Here is a 27652-nt window from a genome sequence, read left to right as displayed (position 1 = left end):
AGCTATCCAGTCATGGCTTTCATCCATCCATGTCTCGGTTATTCCCACAATGTCATAGCCTTTGTCGACGATCCTTATTTGGCTCTATGTAAATATTAACAAAGGTTTTCCTTAATAATGCATCTCAACTGCTGATACAATCAGAAAAATGTGTATTTGCTTCATGAAACTGCAATTTAATTGGTGTCTTTTATTATGTTTTCACTTAGGTATGGCAACTAAGGCAAGAATTGGTACTTACATATTTTCGGGAAGTTCTGGTGGCCTTCCTCAAGACGAAATAACATTTGCTAAGACTTTGAAAGCTCAAGGCTATTCTACTGCTATCATTGGTAAGTAGGGCACTAAAAACTCTATTTTGAACTTTGGTGCAGTGGTGCTTGTAATGGCCAATTTTGACTTCGGGTAACTTGGTATGGCTTATGCAGTATGAAGAAGGGCTTGTCCCGAAACAGCAGTCTGTCCTGCTGCCATTATGCACTTTGAATAAAGAGCTTTAATACAATTTGAGCAGTGCTGGTCTTATCCATCGTCTTGATCTGCTGCTCCCCCCGAGGCACTGGGGTTTGGACCGTGGCACGCTCAGACCTATTGGCATTTTGGTGCTGCCTTCCATCTGTGTTTGAGAATAAATATATGAGGCAATGAAAAGAGAGCTCATGAGTAGCTCAGGTAAGGGAAATATGAAGTAGATTATTTTGGCACACAGCGCTGAGTGCTGTGCACCGAAGCTGGGCGCCGTCATAGCAGCAATGCTATGATGCACACCCCGTGTAGCAGTAATTTGGGGCTCTGGGGCTGCCAGACCTCAAATTGCATCCCCCTCCTAGTTGCAACAAGTTGAAAGGGGGAATAGTATTTAACGCCGCCTCAGAGTTTAGCAGCAGCAGTGAGAGCCATCAATTGTCTCTCCCCACGCCGAACTGAGCGGCGCCCAAGTAATATGTACTCAGGCAAAGATGCCTGGACTCAGTATTACTTAAAGGTGAGCTAGAGTATGTCTGTGCACATGCAGCCCCATACTAATTTGTAACATTTCCTTCAGATACACACTGGAGGTAAAATCAGCGGAGCCTGGCACCAGCCATGTAGTGCCTGACTTGGGCACCACTACAGCACTAGTGCACACGGGTAATTTGGGGTAACTTCTCCGTCTGAGCTGCTACAACTTGGAGGGGGAATAGTATTTTACGCCACCGGGGATTTGAGTGACAGCAGGCTGAGCCATCATTCAGCTCACCCTGTGACCAACTCACTGGCGGCATACATAATTGTATGCTAAAATCAAACCCTATGACATAATGGTTTCCAATAGACAAATGGACAAGTCAACAAATCCTATGTTATCTATAGCAGGGCTTCCCTACCTTATCCTCAAGTACCACCAACAGTGCATGTTTTGCAGAAAATCACAAACATTTACAGGTGAGGTAATTAGTTGGCAGAGCTGAATAACTACCTATGTGGATTTACACAAAAACTGCATTGTTGGGGGTACTTGAAGAAAGGGCTGCGAAGCCCTGATCTATAGGATTTATTCAGGCATGTCCATTTGAACATGTCTTTTGTGTCCATTGCAGTAGTGGAATGCAAAGTCCTGACGCTGCCCGCCTTTTCCAGACACCACACAGAACACGGACATGTCATAGATCCAATGAGTTCTGGTTCACCATGAGCTTGCCGGTTAGTCTGTACTCATAGCATAGTAACTACCAGTAAACCTGTGATTCTCAAAAGAATTGCAAATCATCCCATATACTAAACAACACACCTGCACATGCACACCATGACTGCTGCCTGCAATGTGGATGCTACCTCCGCCTAAAGCCTACTGCCACCCAAAGCCTGCGTGTACACACCAAAACCGCTATCTACAACATGAATGCCTCCACCGCCCAAAGCCTGAATGTGTGCACACATAAGCCTGCACCCACATACTACAACCGCCACAGTGTGTCTGTGCATAATTACATGCTTGATTTAGTGCGTAGGATCACATGTCCATTACAATGGACGCTGGAATTACATGGGTGGACAGAGGGGATTGTACTTCAGATTGGCTTTGACTATTCACTCATTGGTTCTAGAATAGTGTGATCCGAGCTTATTAGGTATACATTTTAATCTTAGGATGTGCTGTATTTGTTGAAGCAGCTTCACTGCTGTACACATTTGTTTTCAACAGTTCTAAAAGAGAAGATGGATGGAGGACAGGTAAAGGTAGGCCAGACAACTCAAAATGGCGCAGGAAAATTTGGGTGCACCGTGTCCATGTGACACCATAGGCTGTAATGTGAATTATGGCTATAGTAGTGCTCAGACAGTAATTTGGGGGCCGTCAAAAGATGGAGCCCAAATTACTATAGAAACAGCATCATTTGTCCAGCAATAGCTAGTGGCCGAATTAAGTCTTACCACCTGTGTCCATGGCGGCCTGGAGGGGTAATAGTAATAAATGCTGCCAAGACTTTTGCAGGAGCAGGGTGCACCATTTTTCTTCTTTTCCCTGCGTCCAAATTACCCAGCGCCATTTTTTGCATGTATGCAAGGGTAGGTAGTAAGACATTTCACCATACTACAGAAAACAAGAAGACAGCAGCACTGCTCTATTATTTGGCTCTAGCCTTGCAGATTGTGTCTTCTTTTTTTGGGTTGATTATGTTTTCATCTTCTTAGCACAAAAAACACACAATTTTTATGGGGAAGATCTATTAGTTTGGACTCACAGCACCACTGTCCATGTATCATGTTGCTTCTGTATGTTATCAGTTTGTCATCTCACGCCTTTATTTTGAAATGAAAAATTCTTAGTCGAGGTATATTGTATTTTCGAGGTACTGAGCTGACATAATAACTTTTATATTTAGTAATTTGAAAATTTACTGATGAATATGTATAATACATTTCAGCATGATTTGGAAGGTTGCTGTTGAATATGTATGATGATATTGAACGCAATGATATATGATCTCCAGCAGTTCTGAAACAGGATGATATTGAGCTGTTGCTGAGCTAGCATGCTGTGGAATGCTGTTGAATATCCTTGGGAATCTTATATGCACCATATTCTATACAACATTTTATTAACTAGAAGCATTCCGTAATTACCTTTTTCATAGCTATATACAATTTATTCTTTAAAGGACAACTATTGGGAAAAATTGCAAATTTAAAAATACATGCATATAAAATGTACATTTCTTCCAGAATACAATGTTCTATAAATTACTGTCGCTGTCACTTACTGTGGGTAGTGAAATTCTGACAGATCTTTTTATATGGAATTCTCAGTAATTTCTTTATTAAAAATAGCATTTATTAAATGGCAGTTGCTCAGTCAGTTTGTATAGCTTCTTCCCTGGGTGTGCTTTTGTAAAGTATAAGTGGAATACTGAGAATCTCCTATGAGGAGGTGAACTAGTCCAAAACTAGTCTTTCAGATCATTTTGGAGTTTGGAGAAGAGCAGAAGACATATTATTATTTATTGGGTTAAATAGTTCCAATGCATTGCACAGTGCTGGATAGTAAATGAGGTTACAGAAAATGATAATTGGGGTGACAAAAACACAATTCAAGTAATAAGCAGTACGACACACATTGTTTGAACAAATAGAAGAAATAAGTCATCCAGCAAACCTGGGTTGGATTTGTCTAACATTTTCTTTTGGGTGTTTTGATTATAGAGATCAGTGTTATATTTGGTGTGCACACTTACCCTAGCTACAGTAATGATCTCTAATAATACCCCACTACCCTTCTGGGTGTTCTAGAGTTTATCATTGATCTTCTACAGAGACCTAAATGTGTTTGCTGTATTAACTCTTGTTCTATGAAAACTGTAACTGATTATTTCCTTTATACGAATATTTATTCATTCTTAGTTACAGAATCTCTAAAATTGTTAAAATCTTCACAAATTAACTTAAGCACAATTTTATAAGGAGGTTAAGTTTCTGTTCAGCCTACCAAATGAAGAATGTTGCTAACTGGGCCATATCTAGCCAATTGCTATTGCTTCCTGCCTCTGTACAGTAATGTCTTGGTCTACTAAACCTGGGTTTAACACTGGGCTGATTGCTGGGTCTTTGCTTTAGCTGATTCCTGTGGATGTGCCTAGACACCTAAGCTGGGTGTTCATTTCATACAAGACTGTTAAAGTCCTACTATAAGATTGAGTTAGGGCCAGTTTCCATTAGAAAGTGATGCGAATGCGGCTACCTAGCTGCATCGCATCACTTCCATCGCAGGCTGTATCACTTCCGCATCTCCAGATGCGGAAGTCAATGGAGGAAATGGGACGCAGCTGCGGACGAATGCGGCCGTGCGAGAATCTTCAGCATGCTGCAGATTCTCGGATCGCTCCGCACAACATGCACGCAGTGGAAACTCTTCCATTGGCATGCATGTGTTTTAGCATACACGCGGTGCGATGCGGCTATGTAGCACCGCTCCTAGTGGAAACGGGCCCTTAAGAGCAATGAGACCTGTGTAAGAATAAAATGTACAACTGTCTAAGGCATATCATTATCTTATGGCTTGTTAATTACAGTTTTTTTTTTCCCTCTAGTTTGTTTTGCAGCAGGCAATTGGCTAGGGGGAGGGACTAGCTGCAACACAGGTGTTAAATTAAACAGGAAGTGTAGGCCAAACCTCTAATCTTGGTGGAGGGCTGCTTCACTTCACTGCTGGGAATTGTGAGCACTAATTATATTACATTGCTGTTTGTATATTGTTTTTTACTGCTGCAATATCTGGTGGATTGTCTGTTGTGGTTCATCTGATATTAAGCAGCAAGTGTCAGTTTTTAAAAGTACAATTTTTTTTCTTTTCCCTCTAGTTTGTTTTGCAGCAGGCAATTGGCTAGGGGGAGGGGCTAGCTGCAACAGGAGGTATTTGGTCAGCTTCAGGACTCAGTACTGAGCTTGCTCAGTCTGTGGCTTGATCACCAAGTGGCTGCGACACAAGTGGCATAGGCGTTAAAAACAGGCGTTACAACACAGACACAAAGAGAGTGGTGAGAGGAAGTAGGTAAGGACTAAAAAAAAACAAAAAAAAAAACCTTCAATCAATATTGCGGTTTTTTGCATTGGTTAGAATGTGCTAGGCACGTTGTGGTGTAGTCTTTAAATTTTGAGGACTCCACCCCAACTTCACTCACTCCACCTCCACTCCTCCACCCCTCCCGCCCCTCCTCCTCCCCTCCTCCCCCCTCCCGCCCCCTCCCCCCCCCCTTCTCCTCCCCTCACTCCCCACACTCCCCAACTTTACTTACTCTCCCTTTCCTCCTCCCCAGCTAAACTCAATCTCCCGTTTCATCTTTTACCGCCACAGTTTACTTTAAATAATTTTTCCCCACACAAAAGTCATCATGTTGGACTATGCTGTACAGTGTACATCCTGCAACATGTATGTATGCCTTGATCAGCGGATTGAGGGTGTTTACTGTTGCCCTGGGTGTGTGCGTGTTGCTCAGTTAGAGGCGGAAGTCACAGAGCTAAATAAGCATCTCGCAACACTGAGAAGCATACACAACATGGAGAAGAGCTTGGATCTCACGATCCAGACACTGGATGGAACCGTTGAAGATGAGGAGGGTGGAGTACATCCCGGACCAAGAAGCAGAGGCAGCCGCTAGTTGGGTCACAGTTAGAAGGGGTAGGGGAAAAAGTGGCAGGGAGGCTAGTCCCGAGTTGTCCCTCACTAATAGGTATGCTTGTTTGCGTAATATTGGGGAGGATGATTCAGGAGTAGCAATGCTGCAGCAGGATGTGCTCCTTAGCAACCAAGGGGCAGACTGCTGTAACGAGAAAGGGGATAGGAGTGCAGCTAAGGCTAGACAGGTACTGGTGGTAGGGGATTCAATTATTAGGCGCACAGATAGGGTAATCTGTCGAAGAAACCGCGAATGCCGTACAGTCTGTTGCCTCCCGGGTGCTCGGGTTCGGCATGTAGCGGAAAGAATTGACAGATTACTGGGTGGGGCTGGGGAAGACCCGGCTGTCATGGTACACATTGGCACCAATGACAAAGTTAGTGGGAGATGGAAGGTCCTCAAAAATGATTTTCAGGTACTTGGAGATAAACTTAAAGGGATACTGTAGGGGGGTCGGGGGAAAATGAGTTAAAGTTACCCGGGGCTTCTAATGGTCCCCCACAGACATCCTGTGCCCATGCAGCTACTCCCCAATGCTCTGGCCCCGCCTCTGGTTCACTTCTGGAATTTCAGACTTTAAAGTCTGAAAACCACTGCGCCTGCATTACCGTGTCCTAACTGCCGCTGATGTCACCAGGAGGGTACTGCGCATGCCCAGTATGGTCAGTGCCTGTGCCGTACGTTCCTGGTGACATCAGGGGGAGCGAAGACACTGCAATGGAAGCGCAGTGGTTTTCAGACTTTAAAGTCTGAAATTCCAGAAGTGAACCAGAGGCGGGGCCGGAGCATCGGTGAGTGGCTGTGCGGGCACTGGATGTCTGCGGGGGACCATTAGAAGCCCCAGGTAAGTTCAACTCATTTTCCCCCGACCCCCCTACAGTATCCCTTTAAAGCAAGGACCTCCAAGGTGGTGTTTTCTGAAATACTGCCAGTGCCACGTGCTACATCTGAGAGACAGAGGGAGCTTAGGGAGTTAAATAAGTGGCTGAGAAATTGGTGTAGGAAGGAAGGGTTTGGGTTCCTGGAGAACTGGGCAGACTTTGCAGTCGGCTACAGGTTCTACAGCAGGGATGGGCTGCACCTTAATGGGGAGGGTGCAGCTGCATTGGGGGAGAAGATGGCTAAACGGTTGGAGGAGATTTTAAACTAGGATCTGGGGGGAGGCGGGAGGATAAAGTCTCAATACATAGACAAGATGAGGTAAAAAGACAGTGGGAACCTATCATTATGGAGGGTGGAGAGGGGGGTAGGGACAGTGTAAAGATTAAGGAGGTTGGTAAAAATTCAAGTAGCCCATTTCATGTAAACAAAATTGATAAATGTGGTGGTAAAAATATAAAGTGCATGGTAATCAATGCTCGGAGCCTTGCAAATAAAATAGACGAACTAGAGTTCGTTCTAAATGACAAAGGCTATGACATTGTGGGAATAACCGAGACATGGATGGATGAAAGCCATGACTGGATAGCTAATTTAAAAGGATACAATGTGTTTAGGAGGGATAGAACAGGGAAAAAAGGTGGAGGGGTTTGTCTCTTTGTTAAGAATTCTCTTACAGCTGTCCTCAACGATGAGATGGAGGAAGATTGCGAAGATGTGGAGTCCGTTTGGGTAAATATTCATGGTGGAAATAAAAGTTGCCAATTGCTTATTGGGGTATGCTACAGGCCACCTCTTATTAATGAAGCTGCAGAACTGCGATTACTACAGCAGATTGAAAAAGCTGCAGGTAAAAATTAGGTCATAATTATGGGCGACTTCAACTTTCCAGACATTGACTGGAGTATTGAGGCTACCCATTCTGGTAAAAGCAGCAGATTTCTGGCAGCACTACAGGACAATTACTTGACTCAAATGGTAACTGAACCAACTAGGGGGAATGCGTTACTGGATCTGATCATTTCTAATAGACCAGATAATGTATCAAATGTGCAGGTTCAAGAACATTTGGGAAATAGTGATCACAACATGATAACGTTTGAGCTGGTGACTGATAGGCCACGGGGCAGCGGGACCACTAAAACTATGAATTTTAGAAAAGCAAAGTTCACTCAAACTAGGCAGGCACTAATTTTGGTGAACTGGGATGATGTACTACAAGGGGAAGACACTGAAGGGAAATGGCAAGCTTTTAAACTTATACTCAATCAATATTGTAGTATGTATATCCCATATGGAAACAAAATGTCTAGGAATAAAAAAAAGGCCTCAATGGATGAATAGAAAGGTTAAAGATAAAATGAAGAGGAAAAAGAATGCCTATAAGGTCTTAAAACAGGAGGGGACCGAGGCTGCACTAAGCAATTATAAGGAGTGCAATAAAAATTGTAAAAAAGAAATTAGGCAGGCAAAGATTGAAGCTGAAAAACAAATCGCTAAGGATATCAAATCTAACTCAAAAAAGTTTTACAAGTACATTAACTCTAAAAAAAGAAAGGTTGACTATATAGGACTCCTAAAGAATGAGGATGGGAACTCAATGGTGGACGACCAAGGTAAGGCAGAGTTATTAAATGCTTTCTTTGCTTCTGTGTTCACAAAAGAAACAGCACTGTTGCAAACTACAGAGGCGGAAGAGTCTCAATCTTCTAACTGTAATATTAAATACTTAACGCAGGAAGAAGTGAAGGCAAGACTAAATAAATTAAAAATAGACAAGGCACCTGGCCCGGATGGCATGCATCCTCGGGTCCTAAGGGAATTAAGTTCAGTTATAGATAAACCCCTTTATCTTATCTTTTGTGACTCTCTTGCAACTGGCAGAGTCCCAGTGGATTGGCGTACAGCCCACGTTTTCCCATTATTTAAGAAGGGCAAAAAATCTGATCCAGGAAATTATAGACCTGTAAGTTTAACATCAGTTGTATGCAAACTATTTGAGGAGTTACTAAGAGATACTATACATGACTTCATAGTAGAAAATAATCTTATTTCTCAGCATCAACATGGGTTTACTAAAGACAGGTCCTGTTTGACTAACATGCTCAGCTTTTATGAGGTAGTGAATGCTAATATGGATATTGGGAATGCTGTAGATGTGATATACTTGGACTTTGCAAAGGCCTTCGACACTGTTCTCCACAAAAGTCTGGTGCAAAAGTTGAGGATGCAAGGACTGGGGAAGAGTCTGTGTTCATGGATAGGGAACTGGCTAATGGACAGAAAACAAAGAGTTGTGGTCAATGGATCGTACTCAAAATGGGAGACTGTTAGCAGTGGGGTCCCACAGGGGTCTGTTCTGGGTCCAGTGCTCTTCAATTTATTTATTAATGACCTAGTAGATGCAGTAGTGAGCAATGTTGCTATTTTTGCAGATGATACAAAATTGTGCAGAATCATCAACTCTCAGGAAGATAGTGTCATATTGCAACAGGATCTGGATAGGATGGCTATATGGGCACATACATGGCAGATGAAATTCAATGTTGACAAATGTAAGGTCATGCATTTTGGACGTACTAATGGTCTAGCACCATACAAAATAAATGGGATACAGTTGGGGACATCAAACTTGGAGAAGGACTTAGGAGTACTCATTGACAACAAGTTAAATAATCGTACTCAATGCCAAGCAGCTGCAGCTAAAACTAACAAAATTTTGGGATGCATTAAAAGGGAAATAAAAACTCGAGATGCTAGCATAATATTGCCCCTGTTTAACTCTCTAGTAAGGCCACATCTGGAATATGGAATTCAGTTCTGGGCACCACATTACAAAAAAGATATTGCAGTTTTAGAGCAGGTGCAGAGACGAGCAACAAAATTGATGCGTGGGATGGAAGGTCTCACTTATCGAGAAAGGTTAGATAAACTGGGTTTATTTAGTCTAGAGAAAAGACGCCTTAGAGGGGATCTAATTAACATATATAAATACATCAGAGGGCAATATAATACCTTGGCGGATGAGCTTTTTGTCCCTAGGCCTTCTCAAAGGACTAGAGGACATGATCTGCGCATGGAGGAAAAACGTTTTAGCCATTTATTTAGGAAAGGGTTCTTTACAGTTAGAGTGATTAAGATGTGGAATGCATTGCCACAGGAAGTCGTTATGGCAAACTCTATACCTGCATTTAAAGGGGGCTTAGATGCTTTCCTTGCGTTGAAAGACATCCATGGCTACAATTACTAGGTAATGCCTAATGATGTTGATCCAGGGATTTTATCTGATTGCCATCTGGAGTCGGGAAGGAATTTTTCCCTTTAGGGGCTAATTGGACCATGCCTTGTGGGGGTTTTTTCGCCTTCCTCTGGATCAACAGGGATATGTGAGGGAGCAGGCTGGTGTTGTACTTTATACTGGTTGAACTCGATGGACGTATGTCTTTTTTCAACCAAAATAACTATGTTACTATGTTACTATGTTAATATATTTGATTTACTTTTGCTATAGAGAAATACAAAAATGTGTTACAGATGCTTGAAGTGTCTGTAGGAGGTTACTCATCATGTAATAAATAAATACTGTATGCAAGCACGATATAAAACAAAGCATACCATGTTGTATTTCTTTAAATGCAGGGAAATGGCATCTTGGATTGAACAAGGAAAGAAATGATGATTTTCACCACCATCCTCTGAAACACGGATTTGACTATTTTTATGGAACAACAATGACACATTTACGTGACTGCATGCCAGGGAATGGAAGTGTGTTTGTCCCTGGAGCTGCTGAATATGTTAAAAGCCTCCTAACAGTTGTATGTCTAATAATGGCAACACTAATTTTCTTCAGCTACAATGGACTTGTTAAAATACCATGGAGACTATTATTTTACTTTTTGCTTTGCATCATCATTTTGATGATACCTTTAGCATTCCTGTTTCATAATTTCCAATACTGGAATTGTTTTTTGATGAGGAACTATCAGATTATCCAGCAGCCAATAAAATATGACACAGTAACACAACGGATGACTGGTGAGGCTGTTCATTTTATCACCAGGTATGTATTGAACTTGTTTAATCAAATCAGCTGTACAGTTACCTGGCTATGTGAGACTTCACTTTCTCAGAGTTGATTTAACCTAAAACATGACACAACAGGAAATTAAAGGTCACTTGCTGGTGGATGCTCAGGTGTTAGAACTCATATTGGCAGCTTGACGTAGAAGTGGCAGGGCTGTAAGCCAAAGGAAGAGGCACTGCTAGGATTGTTGTGAATAAGAGTATGGGTCAACCAGTGGTCAGCTTATTCTGTATAGATAAAGATCAGAACTAGATTTACATTGAAAGGTTTGGACATGTCATGGTGTCCTGTGTTTAGATCACACGGTCCATGGTCCTCAATGTGTGAAAAAAATGCTGTGAAGTAAGAATGTTTTTACAAATTTAAAGTCTAATAGTTTACTTTTCAGTTTACAAAATGCAAAGTTTGCTAACAACAGAAATATCAAAAACATTATTTGTTGAGACTACACTTTGCATTCAAAATAATATAAAGTCAAGGATGTTGTCAGATTACTAGAGATTTAGGTGTTGGGGGAGGGTTTGGGGCCCTTGGTTGCCTCCTAGTTTAATAGCAATCAGTGTGTGACGGCTGGGGTGGGAGGGATGGGGAGCGTGCTCTGATTATAGGCAGGTGTTTGATTAACCAGTTATACCAAACAGGTGATAATTATCATTATTTTCATACGTAAGGTGAAAGACAATCATTAACTGAAACAAAGTGAAAATACATTTATGAGATCATTAGTTATGTTTTACTAAAGGTGAATAGAACATAAAATTGTCTACATTTTTTTTATATTCAGTTTAAGGGCTTTATTTTAAGACTGAATTGTAAACAGAAGTCATTCATTCAGGGAATGAATGGGGTGGGTAAGAGGAAGGAAGGGGAGGATGATGGGAAGGAGAGAACATTGTGGCAAACCTGCTTCCCTCTGTCTGAAAATGTAATTGTAGTTAAAAGTACAATTGTTCAAGACGTGATTATGGAGACTGGGACAAGGGGTTGAGTGAGGAGAGAAAGGGACAATGCACAGAAGTATGTGGATCTAGCATGAACATACCTCTATGCATATCTTAGATAGCTTTGCCAGGTATACTGTACACTTAGAAGGTAAGTCCTTACTTACATCCTCATCATTCATTCTTGTTTGTTCATTCCTTAGATTGGTTTATGGTATGGAAAGACATTAACTTTATACTGACCGTGGTTTTATATTGTCACAAACTCCAAGCATAAGCTTTTGCAAACTAGTTTCTCAGGCAAAAATAATTTTTGGAATAATTCAGTCTTCGTCAAAGCAAATTGATAAAAGGGAGTGGTGGAAAGGGAGAATTTATATTATATCCTTGACTTAATCTTCAAGCGAATGTCCAGCAATACTAATATACATCTATTTATGGCTCTGTGTAGAAGGCATCTAGTGAAATCACTCAGATTGCTCTCAGACTCTCAGATCTTTTCTAGCGATTGTGCGTCTTCAAGTAGCAAGAGACCAGCAATTGCCATATCATGCATCACGTTCCACAGCTTTGTGACATCTCCATGCTCAATGTACTTGCAGTGTTTCTTGTCTTTACAATGATTTGAATGGTCTTACAATGAAGTTGGGATGAAGCATGGGTGGGATTTGGGAAAAGTAAGACTAGTCATCCCTTATTGCCCGGTAACCCTGCATGCTGGCTATCAGATAGACGAATCAGAGATAGATTTGTTTTGAGGGGGTTGGCTTCTCCGTCTCAGTAGAATAACAGTTAAAATTGGCTTTCGAGGGCCATGACAATGATTTGCATATCTTATCACTGAGCAAGTGATGCATCATGACAGTTTCTTCTTTCTCGCATGTATTGGAACAACTCACAAACTGTCTATTTAAGAAGGCTTAATTACATTTAGCATAACTTTAGTGGTGTGTGTGTGTGTGTTTCCATTCAGTCCCTTACAAAATTCTATAGTATAGGTGAACTCTGGCTATTGGTGCATTGTGGGGGGTCAATTAGGTGCTGGGTTATTGGAGACACATTGGAGGATGGGTAATAGGCAACTGGCTATGCAACAGCCAAAGCTTGAGGGGTAACTAAGGCACCGGGTTATTATGGATGATAGGTAATAGGTGCTTAGCTACAATTTAGCCAAATGGTGGAGGGGGGGGGCAGTCTTTTCAGCACTGGATTATTGGAGGAGCAGTGTGGGAGCAAGTTTATATACATGGGGGGGGAGGGGGGGTTAAAATTATGCATACATGGAGGTTTATTGTTAAGGGTAGAGGAGGAGAGTTTAGTGTTAGGCATAGATAGGGGAGGGTTAGTGTGAGAATAGGGTTAAAGTGGGAGATGCTAGAATATTGGTAAAATTACCCATATTGAACTATCAGTATCATCACACGCCCCCCTCATTTTACTGGGGCCATTATTAGATGAATGCAATGGACCATGCAGGAGCTGCCACATTACATGGGTAATTTCTAAATTGCATGAATGTGTATAAAATTTGTGTTAACTCATAATTATTAGCCTTTCATTAACCATCCCTCATTATGGCTTAGCATGACTTAACTGGGTACTCCGTTTTCCTGTGAGGCCCCATTATTTGTAGCTTATACCATAATCTAATGTTTATATCAATGTGCAGTCTAAAGGCCCGTACACAAATTGGATTGATATCACACGACTGGTATCGAGACTCGTTCCCTTGGGCGACAGAGATGGGTCGAGGCTGTACAGACACGGAGTTGATAGCACGTTCTATTCTAATGCAGAGAGGTTGGAGGGCCAATGGAGTGCTGCAGATGTGAAGTTACATGGCAGGCGGGCGAGTGGCGAGAACAAAGGTACTGGCCGTTCCTCGGCCAAGTTGATCCTCCTGGCAAATTTCTGGTGGGGCAGCAGTGGGAGTGTATAAGAGCCGTTACTCATACTCGTTTACGTGCTGTAAAAAATGTATTTTGTTTGTGTTTATCTTTAACTGTTCCACATTTATGGTTACAATGATGTAACATTATATCTAATGCCACAATTATGCTATTCCTGTGAGCCTTGCTGATGCAAATACATAGATTTCAAATGGCAAATTAAACATACAACATTAAGCGATTGCCCATTGGAACCGCCAGTCCAATTTGGTCAATATTTAGCTATATATAGTAGTACAAACATCATTGATTGATTGCATATAACTGTAATATCCATGCAAATGTAATTTGCTCAGACTAGGATGTGTTTTCTTTTTTCATTTATTTATCTTAACTTTTATAAATCACATGCCTGCTTTATCCATTCACTCCATCCAATTTTTAAACCAAACAATTTAGTCTTTTCATTATAATTTACGTTATCAAACAAATAAACAGAGAAATGTACAGAGACATCAATCTGCACAACCCTGATGAAGATTCACACAGCTCAATGACCACAGGAATTAAATGAGCAATTTTCTTTGCCTGTTAATTGTAAATAGATTAAGCGTTCCTTTTTTTTTCTTTTTCACCATGTCGCACAGACAAGAAAAGGAAATCAATATACATTTCTTAAGCTGCTTTCCTCAACTCTTGAATATATATTTATAGTAGAAATGCAACAATATTATGCCCTGCATGTGCAGAATATTATTAGAATGCAGACAAATGATGTGATTGACAGGTTAGTTAGGGGTTGTACTGCTGTAATTACCCAACCATGTTCCAGCCATTAATCTACTCACTAGGAGTTTTACAATAATATAAAATGTGAATGGATAGTAATTAATGTACTTTAAATTTTAATACCTTTATTGCTTAAGTCTTCCCAATAAATGGCCTGATTTGCAGACACTTCAAATTTCATAAAGGTCAGGAAATGCCATTCTTAACCTTTTGAATTAGTGAAGCATGTAGTGTGCACTTGTTCAACTGAAAGAGGTCCTTTCCTCAAAGTCAAAGGGCTTTATTTTCCAGTGATGAGAGGCTATTAAAGCTCATTGGCTATGGCTGCCTTCACTAATCATATTCTTTAGATACAATGCAGACTTTAGATGAAATATTTTGGGGTATAATATGTCAATTCCCGTGCACTTACTTTGTTAGTGTACATGATGAATGCAGGGCAAACAGGGAGTTCTGTTCACATCAGGATTCTGTTCTAGAAATGTGCAAATCATTTCATTGCATCTCCATTCTAGACCACTGAATACAATCTTTTTTTTTTTGAAAGAATATATTTATTGAGTTTTGCATTTTAAAACAATAACAACAATAGTGTCAGATAACAGACTGACACTACAACACTCAAACAGTCTTGTCTATTATAAATCCAATGCATCAATTAGAGGGGTTTCTGAATACAATGAATATCAAGTAGAGTATGCAGAATTATGAAGTTCAAATCAGAAAAACCAGATTTGGAGAGGCAGTACATGGCAACTGATTTATACAGCTCAGAGTTTTATAGTTCTGACTCGGTTATCGCCCCCCCTTAGAGAACCTCACGGTTGCTAAGGACCCATTGTCCGCAATATTAGTCATCAAACTTAAGTTTGAAGCGCGAGATCCAACCCGACCAAACCTTCCGGAATTTTTTGGGGCATTTACGTTTAATATATACTTTCTGAAGTAGTACCAGCTCTTTATGCACATAAGCCACCCAGTCCTTCTTCTTAGGGCCTATAGGTTGTTTCCATTTAATGGCTATTAATTTCCTAGCATAGGAAATAAGAGATCTGAAAGCTAGCATTTTGGGTGCTGATAACAGATCGTCTGGTATATTCCCCAGCAACATTTGTTCTGGAGCTAACTCAATTGCAACCCCTAGTACCTGTTGCAGCTCTACATGGATCTGGTGCCAGTAGGAAAAAACATGTGGACAGAGCCAGACCATGTGAAAGAAATCAGCGTTAGGTTGCTGGCATCTGCCACATCTCCCCTCAGCAGTGGGATCAATTTTTTTCATTCGTTTTGGAGTAAGATAGCTTCTATGCAGAAATTTCAAGGCAACTAATCTATTCCGTGCTGCAACATTGGTAGTGACAAAGTAGCTCAATATCGAGGACCAGGCCTCCGGGGTTAGTCCTGGGATATCTGCTTGCCATGCCAAGAAGACTGTGTTCATTTTTGGTCGTCCTTTTGCAGGAAGTGTCTTATATAGGACAGAAACAACGTGTTCCACATCTTTTTTAATTATTTCTCCCTCAGTGGCATGTGACCGGACCAGCACTGGACTGTTCCCTGATAGGAATTGCGCTTTGAAAGCGTGGTTCATCTGCATGTACCTGAAGAACATGTGAGCGGGGAGATTAAATTCCTGTTTAAGAGATGTATATGATTTGAGTTTGTTCTCCTCAACTATATCCCTTAATTTGAAGACTCCACAGTCTGCCCAGGCCTTTGGGTCTGGGATCGTTAAGAACTCAGGCAGAGAGGGATTCATCCAAAGTGGAGTGTATGGGGAAATTTGACCTGGCTGGCACAGGGCTGAGTTGACCCTCTCCCAAACCCGAACCGGCATTAACATGTTTGGTGTAGCTCTGGGGATATTTTTGCTACCTCTAAAGGGGAGACTGGACAGAGCGACCAGGGAGCCCATAATTTCTGCTTCTAGTGCAGTTGCCGGGTTATGTAGTGACTGGTCGAACCACCACCGTATTGTAACCATGACGGATGCCCAATAATAGTGCTCAAAATCTGGCAAACCTATCCCTCCACTATGTTGGTCAAGCTGTAAGGTTGTAAGTGCAATGCGTGGACTTTTAGGGTACCATAATAGCGAGGTAATGGCCTTATTTATTTCTTTAAAATACTTGGTTGGGATGAGTATAGGGCTGTTTCTGAAGTAGTATAGGAATTTGGGCAACATATTCATTTTGATGGCATTGGCACGCCCCATCAAGGATAAAGGAAGAGTCTGCCACACCTTACATTTTTGTTTAAGCTTGTGAAGTACCGGTTCAAGGTTTAGGTTGTAATAGTCTTTAATGTCTGTCGTAATCCTAATACCCAGGTATGTAAATTCCGACACCCATTGCAATGGTGTTGGTGCAGGGAGTACAGGCACCTGTGCATCTAGGGGGAGAATAATTGATTTATCCCAATTTACTTTGAACCCGGAATACCTTCCATAATCTTGAATGAGGGCCAGGGCCGCCGTCAGGGAGGGGCCTGAGTCTGACAGGTACAAAAGAAGGTCGTCAGCGTACAAAGACACTTTTTCCTCCCTTGTGCCATATTTTAACCCCCTAACCAAGTTGCTGTTGCGTAACAAGATAGCCAGGGGTTCTACTGCCAACGCAAATAGAGTTGGGGAGAGGGGGCATCCCTGCCGAGTTCCTCTTGAGAGAGCAAATGGTTCGGATACTGATAGGCCTGTACGCACCCTTGCCCTTGGAGACGTGTACAGGGTCCTGAGCCAGCCCACGAATGTATTGCCTAGCCCAAAGCGCAGCAACGTCTCCCATAGGAAAGTCCAGTCTACTACATCAAAAGCCTTTTCGGCATCTAGTGACACTATTATTCGGTCACCCATCTGGGAGTGTGCAATAGACAAGTTAGTCATTAGTCTCCGTAGATTTATGTCTGTCCCTTTTCCTGGGATAAATCCCGATTGGTCCGGATGGATAATTTTTGTCAGCAATGTGTTAAGTCTGATGGACAGAATTTTGGCTAGGATTTTATAGTCTTGATTAAGCAACGAGATCGGTCTATAGGATTTGCATAAGGTAAGGTCTTTTCCCTTTTTGGGGAGGACCGTGATCAGTGCTTCACTCATAGACTCCGGTAGTATATTATTGTCTAGCGCAGATTTGTAGGTGCGTCGCAAACGTGGGACTAGGATCTTACTATATTGCTTGTAGAACTCGGCAGGGAGTCCGTCTGCTCCTGGGGCTTTGGCATTTGGGAGACCTTTAATTACTTCCCTAATTTCTTCCTCAGTGATGTCAGCTGAATACAATCTTTACAAAGAATAAAAAATATTTTAGTTACAAAGTATACTGTGTTTCTCCAAAAACTAAGTCCTCCCCCGAAATAAGCCCTACCTTATATTTCAAAACATGCATGAAATACAAGCCCTCCCCAAAAATAAGCCCTAGGGGCTGTTTAAGAGGAGGAAAAGGCAAACACAGCAGTGCAGTGGGTGTGAAAAGGGAAGAGGTGGCCAGGAAGCGGTGAGTGGAGACATCCCTTGTACTGCCAGCCTTGGCTGCCTCCGTCCCTTCCCATCCATCACCATTGCTTTCACTCTCTCCCCTCCTCTCTGCAAGCCCCTAGTCTCTGATGCGATGTGATGGAACCAGCTCGGAAGTTCATCAAACACAGCGCCTCCCAGGCAGTGCACTATGATCTGCGCAGGGTGAGTGTGGGCTGCCTGAAAGCCAGCTACAGGGGGAGTCTGACAAGAAGAAGCTGAAGGGTGGTGGTGGCAATGGGGGTGGGGATTGCTGAGCAAAAGGTTAGTATAAAGTTTTGTTAATGGCTTTATCTACAATGCATTCTCATGCCTAAAAAAAAAAAAAAAAAAGTATAATTTGAAATTTAAATCAGTATTCAAATTTCACATAGCTTTTAGTTTTCATTTTAACATCCCCCAATCTTAGATGAATATGTTTCAACTTCCAACTTCAGATCATACTTTTTTTGTGTAGCTGTGATAGCATTTGTAGCTGGACTATGGGTGTAAACATTGCACGCATTATGTTATTACCAGGTCTGACAACAGCCTAGTTACATAAAATAATAAGCCTAAAATAGTCTTATGATAAAGGAAAAGCAACACCGACAGCACAAAAATTTGGAACAACATTACCATTACAATTTTAGTAGTCTGTGAAATATGTTATTTTTATATCAGGAATCACTGATCACACTGGCACATACCCAATAGTCACAAGTCAATAGTAATTCAAAGAAGAACTGGTGAATAGAGACAACAGAATCTATGCACTCCTAAACTAGAGTTCACCTGAACTGGCTTGGAACCTACTAATCTAATAGCATAGTCCAATAGATAACAACAGAATGCAAGCACTACATTGCACAGCAAAGTCAGTAAAAGTGCAACAAAATAGACAAATCATGTTACCTACAAAGAACCTCTCTTCTAACTCTTCCATCTTTTCATATGCTGGCTAGCACATGAAGGTTTCTATTCACTGCAACAGTGATATATTTGGATGCCTTTTAACCACTTGCCGACCGCACACTCATAACGTGCGTCGGCAAAGTGGCAGCTGCAGGACCAGCGACGCAGTACTGCGTCGCCAGCTGCAGCCTAATTAATCAGGAAGCAGCCGCTCGTATGAGCGGCTGCTTCCTGTCAAATCACGGCGGGGGGCTCCGTGAATAGCCTGCGGGCCGCCGATGGCGGCTCGCAGGCTAGATGTAAACACAAGCGGAAATAATCCGCTTTGCTTACATTTGTACGGCGCTGCTGCGCAGCAGCGCCGTAAGGCAGATCGGCGATCCCCGGCCAATCAGCGGCCGGGGATCGCCGCCATGTGACAGGGGACGTCCTGTCACTGGCTGCACAGGACGGATAGCGTCCTGTGCAGCCCGGATCTCAGGGGGGGGGAGCAGGTAGGAGAGGGAGGGGGGAATTTCGCCGCGGAGGGGGGCTTTGAGGTGCCCCCCCCGCCACCCACAGCAGGCAGGAGAGATCAGACCCCCCCAGCACATCATCCCCATAGGGGGGAAAAAAGGGGGGCAATCTGATCTCCCTGCCTGCACCCTGATCTGTGCTGGGGGCTGCAGAGCCCACCCAGCACAGATCAATCAAACCAGCGCTGGTCCTTAAGGGGGGGTAAAGGGTGGGTCCTCAAGTGGTTAATGAAAAACAAAAATGTTTATGGGTAATAGTGTTAGCTGTAAACAATACTTGCATAGCACAACTCAACACCTGATAATCTGAAGAAGGTCCTCTGTTAATGAAATACCATGAAGATCAAGGCTATAAACCCACAAGCCAAACCTGGTCCACACAGTATGTGAGCAAATCACCGTAAGGGCTGGAACCCCACTAGAGAGATTTTCTGAGCCTTTAGGGAGCTAATGTTAATGGATGGGCCAAATTCCACTGGAGCCATTGCGATTACTAAAACCGCAAACGCAGGACATACAGCATTTTTAGTGTTTAGCGATTAGCGTTAGTGTTTCTGCAATGTAAAGTATATAAACGCTGGCATAATCACTTGTCAAAACCTACACAGAGCAATATTGCTAGTGTTTTTACATTACTAAACACTGTAAAAAAAAGTTAAAATTAATTGAAAGGACCAATCAAAATTAAAAATGCGAATCGCTAATCGCTACACAATCGCTGGCAAAAAGCTGACACTTTTTAAAAAAGCTACCAAAATCACTCATGAAATCGCTTACAAACCGCTCATACAAAATGCTAGTGATTGCGATTAGTGATAGTGTTTTGTAGTGGGTTCCAGGCCTAAAGTAATTTATTTGGAAGGTTTAGCAGAAATGGACACACTTACAATTCTTGCCAGCAAGTCTAGATTTGAAGAAAATCTGTAGATGGTTACCTTTATAGTTTTTTGCAGGCTGCAGTAGTCTTTAAAATAGTTCCACTTCCAGACCACAACTTCCCATCCATTGATCTCCTCACAAGATACACCTGCAGTGAATATTTATACAAACAAAACAATTCCTAGCCTTCCGCATACACTCTTGAATTATTGCCCACTTGAAAATTGCACACTATGAACCAGAGCATGTCCCGTTAATCATACACAATAATTAAATTCAAGTGTTCCTTTAATACTTGTCCTTATACTTAATGAGCATCCATACCTCCTCTTATTCAGCAATTTTAGTCACCAATTAACCTGCCACAGGGTCCATCTGCAGGAAGTATTACTTTCCCTCATGTATACAGTGCTTCAGCTCTACACTGTGTCGGGTACTCCTCCACTACGCTCTTGTACACAGTGGCCACCTAATACCCGCTTCGTACAAAGCACCTATCTCTTACTTTGTAACTATTATTTTGCCATCTGATCTACAAAAGAGAGTGTTCTTTTATTCTGCCTCACTTAAAGGGGCATTATGGCTAAATTCTTCTTATATTATCATTTAATATAAAATATGTGCAATTGTAGCAATGTGTAAGACTTGTATTGTGGCTGAATAAAACTCTGCTTCAATATTGCTTTACCCTAAATCAGTGCTGGAGTCCCGTCGCCAGAGAAAGCTAAGCGACGCTGAACCAGCACATTCCATTCTGCAGGAGGAGGCTGCCTTATCAGTCATTTCATCTAAAGTTGTAATCTCCCCCTTTGATGTATCGGGAGAGGTTTAACCCAACGTCTAAATGCACATTAGTGCTGTTACAGCTCCTCTGATCTGCCGTACGTCCCAGGACAATGACGTACGGCTCTGATGAAAAAAATGCTCCCCGCTGAGGCCCCCCTTCAGAGACACAAGCAGGACACTGGCTACACAGCACTTGCGTGTGCTGAATCAAGACGTTGGAATCCTGTGCATAAGAGAAGCTGGTCTCCATGGCAACTGACAACAAGTGGTGACCCTGCCTGTGCCAGCTTCTCTGAAGGGGGGCCTCAGCGGGGAGCATTTTTTTCATCAGAGCCGTAAGTCATTGTCCTGAGACGTACGGCAGATCAGAGGAGCTGTAACAGCACTAATGTGCCGAGATTTGAACCCAGGTCTCCTATGTCAGAGGCAGAGCCCTTAACCATTACACCATCCATCCACAAATCTGCTGCGTTGTGTGTGTTGCACATGCTCAGTAATGTTTTCTTTTTTTAATGTAACGCATGTGCCGTTTTCGTTCCATCACTGTGTGATGAAAATGGCGCACCAAACTAAAGAACATACTATAACGTCCTAGTTATAGTGTTTCAATGCGTTGCATTAGGGGCACGTTATGCGACCTTAATGTCACATCAAACACACCGTCCCACTGTGAAAGAGGCCTCAGGCATGTAATAGAACTGGATCAGAACAATACGGTATGATTCTGATCTAGTTCTGTAACATGTCTGAAGAAGAAACTTAGTTTTGAAAGCTTGCAAAGAAATCTTGTACAGCTCGACGTTAAAGGTATCACCTAAACAACTTTTGTTGTTATGTCTTTGGACTCTCCCCCTGACTAATACTGGACCACACGCAACTGACAAACATGAGGTGAACATATAAGCTGCACATTTACAGTGTTGCTCGGATAACTCATTATCCTATTCGAGTTTGGTCGAATTCGGATAGTAAACTATCCGAATTCACTCGAAGTTCGATATTCGAGTTAATCCGAGTCTGTATTCGAGTAAAATATTCGAGCTGGCCTTAAATAGCTTTTAAAAACTTGTATTGGAGGTCAATGATGCATGAAACCACCTTTTTTATGAAGAAAAACATCAAGTGATTATGTGGTGATGTAGTAGTTATAAAAAGGTATCAAAAATAGTACATTAACTTCATGAAAAGTGTTTGCATGAGAAGGTGTGTCCAAAATTCTTCTTCCTCCTCCTCCTCCTCCTCCTCCTCCTCCTCCTCCTCCTCCTCCTCCTCCTCCTCCTCCTCCTCCTCCTCCTCCTCCTCCTCCTCCTCCTCCTCCTCCTCCTCCTTCTTCTTCTTCTTCTTCTTCTTCTTCTTCTTCTTCCTCTTCCTCTTCCTCTTCCTCTTCCTCTTCCTCTTCCTCTTCCTCTTCCTCTTCCTCTTCTTCTTCTTCTTCTTCTTCTTCTTCTTCTATATCTTCTTCATCCTCTTCTTCTATATCTTCTTCTTCCTCTTCTTCTATATCTTCTTCTTCCTCTTCTTCTATATCTTCTTCTTCCTCTTCTTCTATATCATTATATTATGTGTCTTGGTTTTCCTCTCTTTTGTAATTGTTTTTACTTCATTTGTGGAAATATGTTATTTTAAAAACACCATAGTTATATATTTGTGTTGATGGCATAATAGGTAGGTAGTGGCACATTGCAAGCCACAGCCCCTTTTTCTGTGTACCCTGGTGGTGGTAAAACACAGACATCAGCAGGAGAAGGAGGACAAAAGAAAAATCCCTGCGCAGTCTTCAACTGATGGGGTGTTTAAGAATTTGATGGGTGTTGCTCCACAGGCTGGGTGGTTCTTCTTCTTCTTCCTCTTCTTCTTCTTCCTCTTCCTCTTCCTCTTCCTCTTCCTCTTCTTCTTCTTCTTCTTCTTCTTCTATATCTTCTTCATCCTCTTCTTCTATATCTTCTTCTTCCTCTTCTTCTATATCTTCTTCTTCCTCTTCTTCTATATCTTCTTCTTCCTCTTCTTCTATATCTTCTTCTTCCTCTTCTTCTATATCATTATATTATGTGTCTTGGTTTTCCTCTCTTTTGTAATAATTGTTTTTACTTCATTTGTGGAAATATGTTATTTTAAAAACACCATAGTTATATATTTGTGTTGATGGCATAATAGGTAGGTAGTGGCACATTGCAAGCCACAGCCCCTTTTTCTGTGTACCCTGGTGGTGGTAAAACACAGACATCAGCAGGAGGAGGAGGACAAAAGAAAAATCCCTGCGCAGTCTTCAACTGATGGGGTGTTTAAGAATTTGATGGGTGTTGCTCCACAGGCTGGGTGGTGCCAGCAAATCTATAAGAAAGTACAAGAAAACAGGAGCGCACCGCTGGTGCAATAAACTTTTTTACTTTGTGTAGACATGCATTAAAATTACACTTACAGTGTGTAGGAATTAAAAGCGCCTGTCAAGCCTGCCGGTAGTCCTCCCCTCTCACCCGCGCTTGGCCAGAGCGACGGGGTGCGATGATGTTTGGCGTGGGAGCGGAGGTGGTGGGCGGAGCCAGGTCGCAGAAGTGCCGTCTGACGTCACAACGTTTCGGCGTTAACCACGCCTTCATCAGGAGGAAGTAGTTGCAGGCTTGCAGCTATTGTAGTGTGGTAATAGCTGCCAGTAGGAGAGTGGGTGGGCAGGTGGCAGCAGAAAATAGTTCTTCTTCTGTTCTCCCTGGCAGTGGTAGCAGCACACAGACAGCAGAAGCTCAATGCAGCTACAGGAGGAGGAGTAGTGTGTGTCAGACAGTGTGATCTGTGATGTGACTGACATAATAGGCCCTGGTTCCTAGCGGTGGTTCCAGGGCCATAAATACACAGCATGAGGTTCCAGACAGCGGTCGTGAAGCCCACATTGTGTCTAATACACAATTGGGACAGCACAGTTTTCAACCCGGACACCTCTAAAATAATTACAATTTTTTTTTTTCAAATTAATGGATGCAGCTATTTTTGAGCGTAATAGCTGTTGGCGCATGGGCAGCAGCACCTTGTAATGTGTTCCCTGGCAGTGCAGACACAGAAAGCAGGAGGAAATACAGCAGCAGGCAGCGTGAGGAGGTTGAGTGTGTGGCAGACTGGCAGCAGGCAGGAGAGCAGGCAGCGAGACATAATAGGCCCTGGTTCCTAGCGGTGGTTCCAGGGCCGTAAATACACAGCATGAGGTTCCAGACAGCGGTCGTGAAGCCCACATTGTGTCCAATACACAATTGGGACAGCACAGTTTTCAACCCAGACACCACTAAAATAATTACAATTTTTTTTTTCAAATTAATGGATGCAGCTATTTTTGAGTGTAATAGCTGTTGGCGCATGGGCAGCAGCACCTTGTAATGTGTTCCCTGGCAGTGGAGACACAGACAGCAGGAGGAAATACAGCAGCAGGCAGCTTGAGGAGGTTGAGTGTGTGGCAGACTGGCAGCAGGCAGGAGGGCAGGCAGCGAGACATAATAGGCCCTGGTTCCTAGCGGTGGTTCCAGGGCCCTAAATACACAGCAATGACAGCATGAGGTTCCAGACAGCGGTCGTGAAGCCCACATTGTGTCCAATACACAATTAGGACAGCACAGTTTTCAACCCGGACACCTCTAAAATATTTACAAATTTTTTTTTTCAAATTAATGGATGCAGCTATTTTTGAGCGTAATAGCTGTTGGCGCATGGGCAGCAGCACCTTGTAATGTGTTCCCTGGCAGTGGAGACACAGACAGCAGGAGGAAATACAGCAACAGGCAGCGTGAGGAGGTTGAGTGTGTGGCAGACTGGCAGCAGGCAGGAGGGCAGGCAGCGAGACATAATAGACCCTGGTTCCTAGCGGTGGTTCCAGGGCCGTAAATACACAGCATGAGGTTCCAGGCAGCGGTCGTGAAGCCCACATTGTGTCCAATACACAATTGGGACAGCACAGTTTTCAACCCGGACACCTCTAAAATAATTTAAATTTTTTTTCCCAAAATAAATAATGCAGGGCAGGCAGCTATTTTTGAGCGTAATAGCTAGTGGCGCATGGGCAGCAGCACCTTGTAATGTGTTCCCTGGCATTGGAGACACAGACAGCAGGAAGAAATACAGCAGCAGCAGCAGGTGTAATGTGTGTGCGCCACTTCATGTCCCCCTCTCGCCGACAACAGGGGCCAGGAATTTGCCTTCCACCCAAGCCTGGTTCATTTTGAGAAACGTCAGTCTGTCCACAGACTTGTGCGACAGACGAGATCGCTTCTAAGTGACGACTCCACCGGCTGCACTCAAGCAACGCTCTGACAGTATGCTGGAAAGGGGCAGGAGAGCACTTCCAGGGCGTACTGCGCAAGCTCGCTCCAGATCGGCAGGTGCTTGACCCAATACACCATGGGATCATCAGGGGCCACGCTGTCAAGCCCGCTGAAGGACCCCATGTAGTCAGCCACCATGCGGGTCAAGCGCTGCCTGTGAGTGGAGAAGGATGCTGCTGCAGGCACCTCCTCTCTAGTCCTTGGCAGCTCTACACTCATGTAGAGCTCTTGGGTCAGAGACAGCAGGTCTGTGGTGCGCGTGCGCTTGCTGCTGGTGGATGCAGGCACCTGCTGCTGCCTCTGTTCTGGCTGGACAGTGGGGGTGGATGTCTGAGGGAAGGCTTCCTCCAAGCGCTCAACAAGGGTCAGCTGCAAATCCCTCATTTGTTGCGCACAGTCTCCTCCTGCAGGCAGGAACTGGCTGAGCTTCCCCTTCAGACGTGGGTCCAGCATAATGCAGATCCAGATGTCCTCCCTCTGCTTCATCTGGATCACCCTTGGGTCCTTGCGCAGGCACCTCAGCATGCGCTGCCATTGGAAAGAGTTTGGCCTCGTCTGTTGGCACATCATCGGCAGCCCCAGAGCCGACAGTGCTGTCCTCTTCCTCTGCCTCCTCCACCTCATCCTCTCTCCACCCCCGCACCACTCCAGCTGCGCTCTGCTGCTCCCCCTCATCAGCAGCAAGGTCAGGGACCTCCACCAACTCCAAGCCCTCCTCCTCAGAGGTGGCCTGTGAAGCTTCCTGCAGCTCCTGCTGGTCCAAGGCTGCCGCTCCCTCTTCCAGCAGTGCATACAGGGCCCTGTCCAGCACACACACCAAGGGAACCCACTCGCACACCATTGCATGGTCCCTGCTTACCATGTTGGTGGACTGCAGGAAGGGTGCCAGGACTGAGCACACTTGCTGCATGTGCCCCCAGTCCTCCATGGAGATGATGGATGGGAGGTTGTTGGTGGCACGGCCAGTTGCAGTGATGGAGGCAACTGTTGCTCGTGCAAGGTACTGGCTGACAGCCTGCCTCTGTTCAACCAGACGCTCCAACATCGCCAGGTTGGAGTTCCAGCGAGTTGGAACATCGATCATGAGCCGGTGCTGTGGCAGGTGCAGCTCCTTCTGCACCTCTTCCAGGCTCGCTACGGCTGCAGGCGAGAGCCGGAAATGACGCACAACCTTCCTTGCCGCCTGAAGGAGTTGGCCCATCCCCTGGTAGATCCGCAGGAACTTTTGGACTACCAGGTTCAAGACGTGCGCCAGGCAGAGGATGTGGGTCAGGTCTCCCCTGCTGATTGCAGCAACCAGGTTTGCCCCATTGTTGGACACCACCTCTCCGACTCTGAGGCCTCTGGGGGTCAGCCAATTCCTCTCCTGCTCTCGGAGTTTGGCCAGGACATGGTTCGCCGTTAGTTTGGTCTTCCTCAGGCTGACCAATTCCAGCAGCGCTTAGCAGTGGCGGGGCTTCACGCTGCTGCTGAGGCGGTCGGTTTGGGCTGGTGTGCCGGAGGATGGAAGCGGATCAGGAACCTGCTGCAATTTTACTGACCCTGCATGGTGGCACCACCCACTGCGCTGTTGGTGCTGCTGCTGCTCTGACAGTGCCCGATGCTGCTCCCCCATCCTCACCCCCTTCCACCAAGCTGACCCAATGCGCAGTGAAGGACAAATAGCGGCATGTCCCAAACCGGCTGCTCCACGAGTCCAAGGTGACGTGGACCCGTTGACCCACCGCGTGCTCCAGCCCTCTCCTGACATTGGCCATCATCGAGCGGTGAAGTGCAGGGATGGCCGTGCGTGCGAAAAAATGACGGCTGGGGAATGGCTAATCGGGGGCTGCACACATCAGGAGCGCACACATGTCGCTCCCCTCCTGCACAAGGGAATAAGGCAGGAGTTGGGAGCACATGGTCCGTGCCAGCAAGCCGTTCAGCTGACGCACGCGACGGCTGCTGGGAGGCAGAACCCTGACCACCCCCTGGAAGGTGTCGCTGAGCAGAGTCTGGCGACGCCTTTTGCTGACATGGGAATCACTGGAGGGAGCAGAGGAGGCCACTGAGGACTGGCTGCCAGAACAGGCCTCAGTGTTGGCGGCTGGAGTTGCAGAGGGAGGAGGAGCAGTGCGTTGCTGACGCACTCCTGCAGGTGCTGCTGGAGGAGGTGGAGGAGGGCGGGTGGCTGCTGCCGACGGCTTCACAGTGGTGGTGGGTCTCCCACTGCCACTGCCAGCTTCCTTCAACTTCACAAACTCCTCATGGTCATGAAAGTGTTTCCCTGCAAGATGGTTGACCAGAGAGGTGGTGCCAAGCGCAGAGGGCTCCTTCCCTCTGCTGAGCTGCTTGCGGCACTGGTTGCAGGTGGCATACTTGCACTCCAAAAATGGCAGGGTGAAAAAATTCCATATTGGGGAGGTGAAGTTGCCCCTTCGGCTGGAAGGTGCTGCTGCCGCTGGTCTCCTGTGGTGGTTGGGGGGGGGGGGGGGGGTGGTTCTTGGTGCGGCTGGTGGTGGCACTGGCAGAACTCGTCTCCGGATCA

General features: G+C 44.3%; 1 protein-coding gene across 2 annotated transcripts in view; it reads left to right on the top strand.

Annotated features, from left to right (window-relative positions):
- Positions 1-27652, top strand: part of STS (steroid sulfatase) — a 309113-nt gene that overhangs the window by 132908 nt on the left and 148553 nt on the right. For both annotated transcript variants that reach the window (XM_068269911.1, XM_068269912.1), the window contains 2 exons: positions 210-332; positions 10173-10596. In XM_068269911.1, coding sequence (XP_068126012.1) covers positions 210-332; positions 10173-10596 — 547 coding nt within the window. The remainder of the gene's footprint in view (positions 1-209; positions 333-10172; positions 10597-27652) is intronic.

The sequence above is a fragment of the Hyperolius riggenbachi genome, chromosome 2 (assembly GCF_040937935.1).
Source record: "Hyperolius riggenbachi isolate aHypRig1 chromosome 2, aHypRig1.pri, whole genome shotgun sequence".
NCBI lineage: Eukaryota > Metazoa > Chordata > Amphibia > Anura > Hyperoliidae > Hyperolius > Hyperolius riggenbachi.
Note: the sequence above shows the minus strand (reverse complement) of the source record. Positions and strands in the feature narration are given on the sequence as shown.